This window comes from Sesamum indicum, linkage group LG8 (assembly GCF_026168435.1).
Source record: "Sesamum indicum cultivar Baizhima isolate 11 linkage group LG8, ASM2616843v1, whole genome shotgun sequence".
NCBI classification, from domain to species: Eukaryota; Viridiplantae; Streptophyta; class Magnoliopsida; order Lamiales; family Pedaliaceae; genus Sesamum; species Sesamum indicum.
In genome coordinates, this window is record NC_142664.1 from 5,780,380 (window position 1) to 5,793,220 (window position 12,841).

At 30.8% G+C, this 12,841-nt stretch overlaps 1 protein-coding gene across 1 annotated transcript; it reads right to left on the reverse strand.

Moving 5' to 3' along the window:
- Nucleotides 1-4,591: 4,591 nt before the first annotated feature.
- Nucleotides 4,592-10,373, reverse strand: LOC105167779 (benzyl alcohol O-benzoyltransferase). The gene is given in 3 exon segments (XM_088883202.1): nt 4,592-5,387; nt 5,389-5,705; nt 9,803-10,373. Coding segments are annotated over 3 exon segments (1,377 nt in total). The 5' UTR covers nt 10,247-10,373; the 3' UTR covers nt 4,592-4,771.
- Between the last annotated feature and the right edge of the window lie 2,468 nt (nt 10,374-12,841).

The following is a 12,841-nucleotide window of genomic DNA, read 5'->3' on the forward strand; positions in this document are numbered from 1 at the left end:
GTATTCCTCTACAATTGACGCCTCAACCTGTGCTTTGTTTTTTTATCCTTCATTTTCAAGTCTCATAGAAATGTATTCGGACGAACATTTATTAGAAAACATATGCTACTAAAACTATTTCTAAAAACTAGAATAACTTGTATACTTACCTCTCAAATGGGTACATCCACCTGTATTTTACGTGCGGTTCATATGGATAATTAGATGTTCCATTGAGTCGAAGAAAGCTTGCGAAAATATTTTCTCGAGGTTGCACAAGATGGTCGCAACACTATCTTCTAATTCTTGTACCTTCTTGATATCTAGCATCGTCGAACATAGAATTTCGAATATAAGGTTGGCCTTTGTCAACGCACTCCACATAGGCTCAGGAAGCATTTCATGGAAGGCAATCTGGATTAACTTCTGCATAAATACGTGACAAGTATGGATCTTCATGCTATGCATCTTCAATTCTTTCATGTCGACACAATGGGCTAAATTAGATGCGTAACCATTAGGAAACTTAAGATGACTAATCCATTCACATATCCTCCTTTTATGCTCCTTCATATGGGTATATATTTCTTTGGGAATCACATTCAGCCACATTTCGTCCACCTCAAGCTCTGGTCAATTACATATGATCTTCACGTCCTTCCATGCATTCAGATTGTCCTTTATTTTTCCCATTATGTCCATCATGGTATTTATCATATTGTCAAACACATTCTTCTCAATGTGCATGACATCAAGATGTTGTTGTATCAGATGCGTCCCACAGTACTCGAGCTCCCAGAAGATGTTTTTCTTTATCCATTTATGCTCGCTATCATAGCCGGGTGGGAGTGACAACGTTACTTCAACTACAGGACTGAATTCTTCAACCCAATCGCAAATCTGTTCTCCCATCGATCTTAGACGTGCAAGCTTCCTTTCTACTCGGTTCTTAGAGAATGCTTTCTTGTTCGTACCGTACGATTGGTCTTGGGAGAGGAACTGTCTGTGGCTGTCAAAGTAGCACGTGTTCCTACCATTCTGCAAATAGAATGCATGTGTGTCATCCATACAAACTGGACACTCCATAACACCAGTGGTACTCTACCCAAACGTCATCCTATAAGTGGGGATCGTTCACGGTCCACATCAACGCAGCGTGCATCAAGAATATCTCGTTCTTTGTGCTGTCGTACATTAGTACAACCACATGCCACAAATTCTGCAACTCCTCGATCAATGGCCCTAGGTAAAGATCGATGAGACGTTTCGGATTGGAAGGGCTAAGGATGAGTATTGTCAGGAACATATAGTCAGAACTCAAGCATATTCCTGATAGGAGATTGTACGGTGTAAGTATAACGAGTCAACATGAATACGTACGATAGTACTGCCCGTGCGGTGTGAACCCACCCGTGCACAAATCCAGTCTAACATTACGGGGCTCTACTGAAAAAGCTGGATATGTCTGGTCAAAATGCCTCCATGCCCCGCATCAGATGGATGGCACATGGATCCATCTTCTGTCTGATGGTTGGCATGCCACATTATTTGCTAGGCATTCGCTTTTGAAGCATACAACCTCTACAGGTGAGGGGGTACATGGCAAGTACATAAGTATGGCATATGGAATCTTCTTGCGATTAAGTTTTCGCTCCCTGATTGGTTTGTACCTAGATTCTCCAGAAAAACTTATAGTAGTCTAGATGAATGTCGTCCTTCTAGTACAACATGCAACCGTTCTTACACGCATCATCTTCTCAATAGGTAAATTCAAGTCTCTTATCATCTTCTTCGTACTATAGTAATCGAGGGGCAGGATGTTGTCGCGGGGCAATATATTATCAGTTTGCTAGAATATTCGATCATATATTTGCTTAGAAAAATGGACCTCGACCTTGATATCCACCAATTCAGCAACAAATGCCAATTGAGATTGGGTGCAACTGCTCCATAGTAGCTACTCGACAGCATTCACTATATCATAAAATTGATCTGCCAGTCCAAACATATAATCATAGGACCCCCATCGTAATATGAACTCGGCCCGACATCAGTAGTATATGACATTGTACCATCATCAAGCACACCATCCTAACTATAATTAAACCAGAAACCTGGTCCGGCAGCATCGCAAATCATCCTTTGGGCCCAATTCATCTACGCCACATCACCCAATGCATACTGGTACCCTCCTACTTATGAGGAGTAAGAGTTTGCTCCTCTTGCAAAAGGGGTGCAGTGACGGCCTCAAAGTACTTCTACATACTTTCCTCGCCATGTGAAATTCAATTATAATATTGCGGCATAAAACCTTTCATATATAAATCAAAATTTACCTCATCCGGAGTTTTGAAAACTTCATTTTAGCACTTCTGACAAGGACATTTGATTTTCTCACCATCTATATATGCATGTTGAGACTTGCCCATTCTATAAATACAATAACACTATCCTCAAACTCTGGAGTAAGTCCCGCCCTCCTCGGCAGGTTCTTCTTATACATTCATCTCCTCAACTGTCTTAACATGATGAATCCTACACACACCACACACATATATATGATTATAATATTAAATTTAATTAATAAAAGTACAACAAATTTAATTAATTGACAAATAAAGGGTTCAAGTTGTTACCTGATCAAAATAACTTCAAATATCAACAAAATTTAGAGAGAGATTGACAAACAAATAGTATAAAAATATTAGTGGGATAGTGATAGATCAAGAAAATTCTAGAGAGATTGAGAAAATAGAGAGATTATAAGAAGAATGGAAGAGGATAGTGAGATTAAATGGAAAGAGTTGAATATATATATATATATATATATATATATATATAGAACATTTTGAAATGATCTTTGTAATGGTTCCTGGCACACAAAAATAGCCGTTGAAAATTAGTCGTTAATATGCAATCTGTGACGGTCTCAACACCATATGTAGGTACGGTTTTGTATCCTTTAAAATATAGCCATTGTACTATTGTTTGAATGGTTGTAGTAATACAATATTGATAATACATACAAACTGTTATGGATTGCAACAACTGTAGTCACGGTCATTGTAACACATTCTGTTTGAAAGAAAACTCATATTTAGGAATGGGCTTTGTACCTCATTTTAGAATGGATTTACCAACGTCATTTTTTAGACAAAAATTGTCTCATATCCTATAGACCATCTCTACCTTTAATAATGTGTTCCAAAAAGAGTTTCAAGTTTTTACCGTTATAAGTTTCGATTGGTTTTAAAAACACGAATTATAAAACTTATTTTCGAACACTTTTGGTAACGATTTTGCTATTCCAAAACCACAAAACATAAAAAAAAGAAGAATCATAAAGTCATCGACCAATTTCCGTTCTTTAAGAGTGCCAATAACCGTTCCAACATAATATAGGATTTGGAACGATCATCTCATACGTCCCAAATTCTAACTTTTTTTTGCAGTGACACTAATAATTTATGCTATAACCCAAATAATTCATGCTTGAAGTAAACGCAACCTAAACATAAAAGAATATAGCCCCAACACGTCTCCCTTGATATACAGAGTGCATTATCATCAGTAAATTTTATGCAAAAAATTTATATAGTAATATTAGTTTATTATTGTACGTACTCGAACTTAAGAATCTACTTAACATTTTTTCTTTAAAGAAAGAGATGATTGTCATCTAATTTATATAAATTAAACTTATTCTAATTTTATTAATTAATATTGATGCATTACAATTGAAAAAATTTAATTTGCTTTTATATATCAGCTAATTAATAAAAAAAATTTATTGGCTTTCATATAATTTAAAATTTGTATAAAATATAATTTTAATCATAACTAAATTATCCTGTGCATATCACGTACAGGTCACACGCTAGTGCATATATATTTCGAAACATGAAATTTTCCTCTTCAGACAAGCCAAGAAGGCCCGAGCCAATATTCATCTTCTGACTTTGAAAGTTGTGATATTCTTTGAAGGTGTCTTCTAATTCATCAGTCGGAATCAGTTTTATCAGTTTCTCTCTGTTCAGACTCTTGACAGGTTTTTCACGTGTAAATAAATTTGGGAATTAACAGGAATCTAAATTGATTAATCTCTGTTACTGGATTTTTAAAAGTGCAATCTTGTTTCTTATTAGATTTCTTGATTTATGCTTACTGGGTTCTCTTATTCACTGAACCATGTGATCATTGATGGGTTGATGTTTTTTTCTTAATGGTAATGACATACATAATTATATTAATATATACTAAACAATACATCAATATAATTAAAAATTATTAAAAAAAATCATATCGAATAGAACAAACACTCACAACCAGAAAATGCAAACTAGTCCTATTATTTATTCATTGAAGTAAACATCTGACAAACTCTATGTCCAATTTAATTAACCACCTATCTGCATGGATAATATATTCCCATGCACTTTGACGTGCATCAGTAAAACATATATTAAATTATAAGGGTAAAAGAATAATTTAATATGTATGAGACATACATTAAACAAATGCAACTTATCACACTATATAACTTCCAATACTATTAAAAATACCAAAATATTAATATTTTAAGGCGGGTTACTAGTTATTGAGTGAGGCCCATTTTCCTTGAAAATAGAATCTCTTTCGAAAATCACAATTCACCCGGTGTACAATTATATCAAGATAAAATTCCTAATTTTATTTCTTAGTAAAAATCTTCGACCACGTCACACTTATTTTATACATCCATGAAGCAAATGCGGCCAGAATACGAGGATGATCAATAGTATATATATCACACTCAAAGCTTAGTGCGACCTATGAAAATTGAACTTTTCCGAGCATCACCCAAATCAATATCATCCTTTTTCACTATCGTCTCAAGCTCTTTCACAAATACTTCCATGGCATTCGCCGGTAAGCAAATAGGAACTAGTTTTCCCTTCTCACCCTTGTTATTCTTAAAGGGTATGTTTAAACTCCCAAGCCCGGGAATCACACCAACGCCAGCTTTCGCCGGACCGCAGAACACAGGACTGCCCCCCCCAATCTCCAAATTTTCAGAGCCTAGATATGCCACATCAGATACTACATAAGTTCGCATATCGAATGCAAAATGTGGCCGTCCTCTGATCACCATCAAATCTGCCACCGATTTTATGTAGTCTTCTGTTACCTTAGATTTGGCCTTCATCACGAGCTCCAGTGCAAAATCTAAGGGTTGTTTGCATAAGTTTCCGGCGGTGGAGATCGCGAGAGGGGTAGCAACAACGTTGCCGTAGTAGCCAGCGGGGAGCGGCGGGTTGAATAGTTTCCGTCCGTTCACGAAGCATAAGATTCTAACCTCTTCGTTAGGGTCTGGAGAGATAGCGATTGTGCGGCAGCGCCAGATGTAAGCTGCTAGAAGTTCGAAGGTGGTGCAGCGAGAGCTGGTGACGAAGGGCGGAGATCTCGCCTGGCCCAAAGAAGAAGCTGCGTTCAACCATGTTCTCAAATGGGATGAGAGTTCCCTGAGTATCAGGTATGTTTTCGTACTCATCGTGCATGTACGACACGTGTGGCGGGTCACGCGCGCTGAGAAGGTGTCTTTGCCAAACTGGGAGGACAGAAGGGATTTCAGCGCCGCGGGCGAGCTCAGTCATGGTGGATGCGAATAGAATAAGTCCAAAACCATCGCACATGGTGTGATTGACGCGAAGAGCCAAGATAAACCCACCACATTTTAAGCGCGTGGCCTGCAAGTGAAAAGCTCTAAAGAGTAAAAAGTCTTTTAGACAAAATAATATTTGAATTTTATTTTTTCCAAAGACAAAAGATGGTATACACTTAGGGGTGGCATATGAATCGAGTTGGCTCACGATCGACTCAATTTTGAGCTTCACTCGAGCTCGAATATTGTGTCTGTTCACCAGCTCGTGAGTTTTTCCTATTTTTTTGTTTTTTTATAAATATTTTTATTTTTGAATTTTTTTATATATCTAATTTTATATTTAATATTTGATCAATTTTATAATTAAAATTGACCATATATTATAATTATTAATCAATACCATACATTTTATTTTGCAATGATAATAAATTATGGTACTTTTATTTATACATTTAATTTTTATACAAAAAGAATTTAATCAACAACTTAGTAAATTATAATATTTTATGTAATTCAAATTGTTATTTAATATGACATATATAAACTTTTGTTATATTTTAATATAAATTTGTATTACGTTATAAATTTTTTAAATTGACAAGTAATTTACTTATGATATTTTTTCTATTTTTAAGTTTTATATTATATCAGGATACATACTATGCATTATGCAATCTATTTTATTATTTATAAATTTATATCAAAATTTAGTGATTTCTATGAATCAATCTAAAAATAATGATAATGATAATAATAGTGATGGTTGAACAATTTTAATTATTATTTTATTGTATATAATGAGATCAAAAAATTTAAACAATAATTACGATATTGTAAAATTTGGGCACCCGATTCACACCAAATTTAAATATATATAAGACCGTGTCCATAGATCATATCGGACGGTTTGATTTAAAATTACGTGGCCGGATTCTACGATACACCGACTGGAATGATTATTCTTAGTATGATATCTTGCCATTAGTATATCCAATAAGTCTAAAATATTACCAAGTGTATTTTTGTGTAAGTATGATCATATCGATCTGATCTAAATTTTGATAGTTCGATTAACCCATATTGTTTAACAATATAAGATAAAAGTTACGTCAATGTAATACTAATATTTATAAATATATAAATTTACTGCAAATTGTGAACATATATTAATCTCTACTATAAAATATTTTTATGTATTTCAATTGCATTATTTCATATAATTGATACTTTTCTATAACTTAAAACTATTCAGAATGATTTTATTTTTTTTGTACATTTTACTAATTATATTACTAGTAAACTAATGAGTAGTTTATATTTATAACAATAAATTAAAATTTCATACTATATTTTCGTATATTTATAATATAGTATACATTATACAATCTATTTTATTACTTATAAATTTATGTAAAAAATTGGTGATTCTCATTATTTAATCTAATAATAATAATAATAATAATAATAATAATATAATATGCATTATACAATCTATTTTTTTAATTATAATTTATGTAAAAAAATGATGATTCCCGCATTTAATATAATCATAATAATAATAATAATAATAATAAATAAATAAATAAAATTAAAAAAAATCAGATTGAGCTCGATCTCGAGCTCGACTCATTGCCAGTCCTAGATAAACTTACGGGTTGAATTCATTTTGCCGCCTAATTGTACTTATATTCTTTAAATTAATAGATGTAACACAATCAAATAATAAATAATATTGCTCTTATATTATATACATACACGCATATTTCTATAATTTAACCTTTTTAATGTATTTTTCATTTTACAGTCAATTAAAGATATTTTAATTGATAATTATTCTTAGGATCACTTCTTAATTTAATAATGATAACTTTGAATTTTGTGAACAAAATAATAGTATTGCTTAATTTAAAATAATCATTCACTCTTTTTTATTCATTATGAATAAATTTTATAAAACTTATATAATCTAAAAATATAATAAGAAAACTAAAAGTATATTCCACCAACTTTTTGTTCAAAATCCTAGTTGTTAATATTTAATAAATATTATTAAGATTTAATTTTTTTTAAACTTATCTTTAAGTCCTAAGATTAAAAACTATTGACTTGGATTTTTTATTATATTGTCATATTGGATTAAGTTTATAAAATTTATTAATATTTTTAACTTCTGAAAATGCAAAAGAAAAAAAAAAAGAGAGAGAGGGAGACTCTTTTATTTTAAGTTAATTAATATGTTACTATTATGTTCATAAGAGTTTAAAATTTTCAATATTTAATTAGAGCATATTCATCATATAAAAATATAAAAAAAATAAAAAAGATAATTTTCTGCTTATAAAAGGTTTACTTGATAATTTTACAAACTTAAGGGGACTAAAGTGAAAGTATCAAACTTAAATTGACCATTTTAGGGTAAAAAAATCAAAATTCAGCCACATTTTTGTCGAAAAATGGTTAGAGGGATCAAACTGAGATTTTTATTAATTTGATAATAAAATTAAATTATTAAGTATTTAATTTTTTTTTAGATAAAATTAAGTAATTAGATATCAATATTTTAAATATATTTTCTTTAAAATCATATGACAAAATATTTTAATTATTTTTTCGCAAACAAATTAATAAAAAATCTTTTGAATACAAATAAGTTATATTGGTAATCAACTAGATATACAGTTGGTGAAATATTATGTTTCAATTATAAAAGGTATAGATTTAAGTAATAATGAATTGACATTGAATCTGGCAAAAATGCAATTTTGCTCCTCTACGTATTTATGGGGCTGGCAAATTTTGTTCTGCACAAATTAATTTTCAAAGTTTAATCCTATAACTTTAATAATTTTGTAATTTCATTTTTTTTTGGTCAATTTGGCTAGAAAATTGCATATAACTTGCACATGATCCGATTAAATTACAATTTTAGTCATTTAACTTAGGAGGCATTGGTATATTTAGTCCTATAACTTGAAAGAGTTGGCATTTTTGGTACTTCATGAATTTATTTACAGAACTAAATTGTAATTTTCGGTCAATTTGGCCAAAAAGGACTAAAAATGCCAAAATTATAAAGTTACAGGACTACAATTGTAATTTTTTCTTTGAATAAATAAGTAGTGAATCAATTATTTAATTGTTAGCAGTAATTTTGCGAGTGTGACTAAAATATTTATCGTGGCTAAAACAAAAAAATTATTTATCACGGGGTGTAACCATGGTAAAACATACTTTCCATAGTAGATAAGCTAAATTTATTGGTTTATCTAGTTAATAATAGTTATTTACCATAACTTTTAATTCATAGCCATTAAAAGTGTAGGAAATAATAATTTTTTAAGTAACATTATGTGTATAAAGATGACATCATATATTTTATTTATAGATACATTTATATACGTGATATGTGTATGTTGAATGAAATAAAAATAAAATAGATACTCTTTGTAATAAAAAATCCAATCAGAGCAAACAGTTGGCGTATACATATATATATATATATATACACACGTTCTTTGGTCTATTTTGGAAAAGCAAAAAAAGATATTATCTTTTAAAGAAAAGTAAGATTAAGCCACCTTTTGTTATAAGATTTTTCAAATTCTTTAATCCACCTAAATTTTATAATTTTATTTGAAAAAATATAATTTTAGTCTTGTAACTTATAGAGGTGGTAATTTTGGTTCTAGAAAAAGTGATTTTCTCAATTTAGTAATGTAGCTGTAAAAATTTGGCAATTCTCATCCTTTTCCAGCCAAAATTACATGTGACTTGCAAATAAGTCAATTAAATTGCAATTTTGGTCCTGTAACTTAGAGAGCGTTGATATTTTTAGTCCTATTACTTGAAAGAGTTATCAATTTTTGTCCTTCATGAATTTATTTTACAGGACTAAAATTGCGAGTAAATTGCAATTTTTGGTCAAATTGACTAAAAAAGGACTAGAATTGCCAAAGTTATAAAGTTTTATAACTAAATTACGAAAATCAATTTGTACCGGATTAAAAAGGTCATCCCCTAAGTTACATGACTAAAATTATAATTTTTTCTTAATATTTTTTCCTAAATAAAAAATATTTATTTGTATCATTTTAAACTCTAAATATTTGATGATTATTTCGATAATTGTTATATTTTACAAAAACTTCTAATATTTTATAGATTTTGACATTATATATATACCTGAATAAGCAACAAAGGGCAATTCACCACACCGCCGGAGCCCGGGACATCGTAAAGAAGCTCCTCCAGGCACGGGAACGGCGGCTGAAGGGTGTCGCCGAACTGCTGCAGCCTCACGTCCGCATCTGCTTCAATGAACAGTGCGCCCTCGCCCGTGCACTCCACCACCAGCTTCCTACCGGCCGTCTCCCTCAGCCGCCCGGCCAATGGGTAGTAGAAAACCAAGGCCTTGGCCAGGGCATCGCGGAAAACCTTGACCGGATCCTTTATGTCCATGGCTGGATTTTTTGGGAAGAATGCGATGAGGGGAAGATGGAAGCGGAAGGCCTCTTGATCATCGATGTCGGAGAGAGTTTTGAATTCATGGGGTGTGGGTTTCGCTGGAGGGATCAGCTCTGTATTTTTCCTTGTAACCTTGAAGGTTAAAGCATTTGGTGATGCCATTTATGGAAGTGTTTATTGTACAAGGAGAGAGGGTTATGATTACATTGGTTTGAGAATGAGATGTATGTATAGAAGTTTAGAGGATCTTAATGAGTTGCGGGAAGTTGCATTCATATGTCTGATAAGTTAGTCATATTTTAGATTTAGTTTTATTATTTTTGAATCACTATATTCGACAATATCTTCCAAAGACTTGCGATTTAATCCCAAATATTAGCTTCGTTAGTTTTCTAACATCTCGAATGATGAGTTTAAAAAATAATGGAATCAAAATAATAAAAACTAATGATAAGGGAAAAGTATTATTTTAGTCCGCTAAGTATGTCTAATTTTAATTTTAGTTCGATAACTATATCCATTTCTTTTAGGTTCAGTAACTTACAAAATTGCTTACTTTTAGTCCTATGTCAGATTTTCGGACAATTTTACCCCTACGTAACTTTTGAAAGACAGATTTAGTCCATATGCATTCATAGGGGTAAAATTGTCCAAAACCTGTCAGATGACTAAAAGTAAGCAATTTCGTAAAGTTACTGAACCTAAACAAAAATGGACATAATCATCGGACTAAAATTAAAATTAGGCATATTTAGCGGACTAAAATAATACTTTTCCCCTAAAGATAATAAAAAGAACATCTCGAATGTTTGCAATTTTTTTTAAGGCATAATACAAGGTGTTTTTATTGGGTAAAATGCTTTTTCAGTTTCATAAAATAAAGACAGAATTTGTTTTGATACCATATCTATGGTAGGTGCCGCTTTTAATACCATAAAACTCATAATCACGTATTATTTGTCACAAAAAGTTATGTGTATTCTTTTGGGACTAAAAAGATATTGTTTGAGACTAAAAGGTGTTGTTTGGGACAAAAAAGACATTCTGATTTTGCAACTATGGAGTTCCAAAATCGCATTTTTTGGGACTAAAAAGGCTTAATTTTGAGTTTTATGGGACTAAACTCGTTAAATGCCATAGTTGTAGTACCAAAAGAAATTCTGCGCTTATTTTATGAAAAAAGAAATATCACTACAAGAAAATAGCCTGATAGCAATGAAAAAGAATTAGCGTCAAAGTAATTACAAGTAAAACTCTTGTTGCTAAATCACATATTTAATACAAGAATTTACTTGCTAATATTTAGAAATGAAAGTTTACTTGCTTACGAATTTAGAAACGAATTATTTACAATATATATTAAATAGTATAAATTAGCAACGAAAATTTTATTTTTTAATTTAGCTCGACACTAACTTTAACATCAATTTTTTTTGTAGCTATTGAGTTATTTTTTTGTAGTGTATTTATCTCTATTTTATTATTTTGGATTTTTCTAATATCAATAAAGAATATAAAATCAAAAATTCTAAAAACCCTAAAAAAGAAACACGCGCATTTATTTTGATATTTCTCTATCTATCTTTAAAAAAAATTAAGAAAAAGAAACTAGTTTTTTCCTTTTTTAGGGTTTCTTGTGATTTCTTTTTTATATTTCTCTTTTGCTATTGATATTAATTTTATTTCCCTTAGGCTTTTCTTATGTTATTTAAAACTCTTGCAAACAAAATATTGTCATTTTTGTGTAGTTCAAGTGGTAAGAGGCTCAACTTATGTCTTGATAGATTCAAGTCCAAATCCAATTGGAAACAAAATATTATACTTTATCTGGGGAATATAGTATTTTTTATTTCATAAATTAGGCGAGTTTCAATTTTGATCACATTTGTTATGGATTTTGTATTTTTAGTTCTGTAATTTATAAAATATTTAACATATTTGATTCTCATTTATTTTTTCATCTACAATTTAACGGCAGAGAGCATGTGATCGTTGCGTATTTTTTTTGTAGAGGGAAAAATGATGAATTTTTCAGCTTGGGACCACTTATGGGGGCAATATAATTATATTTGAGGGGATTTTTTTTTTTTAAGGAAATTAGGACAAAGAAAGGAAAACTTCTCTCTTCTCTCACAAAATTTGAATCCCACCCTTAAAATGGAGCACTCATAAACAACTGTTGGAAGAAGGACTAATTTTTCTTCCATCCAAAAATACTTAACAACCACATTCTAAACACGTCATCTACATTGTTAAATTATAAATCGAAAAGTGAATGAGGACCAAAAGTGTTAATTTTATAAATTGCGGGACTGATTAAAAGTATTAATTCCATAATAAATTGGACCAAAAGTAAAACAAACCCAACTTATAGGACAAAAAATACTATTTTTTCTAGTCCGCATCCAATTAAAGGTATATTTTATAAATAAATTTAAACATATATAATTAAATAAGATCATATCATTTATATAATTATACACACATATTTATAGGAAGGTGAGATGGGCAGAGTTCTATGAACCTATCAAATTTTGCTAAAACTGAATTTTCGGTTCAATATTAATTGACACGAATTGTTTTAAAACTTTGGTATTAAGTTTGATTTTTATTTTGATTACAGTTAACTGAAATAAATCGAATATCGAATACTTGGCTTTTAATGTAATACATATAACCAAATTGTTTCAGAAAAGAAGTGTTTATATATATTTTTAATATTTTTAGGTGTCTTAACTCATTTGGTAAAATTAAGGC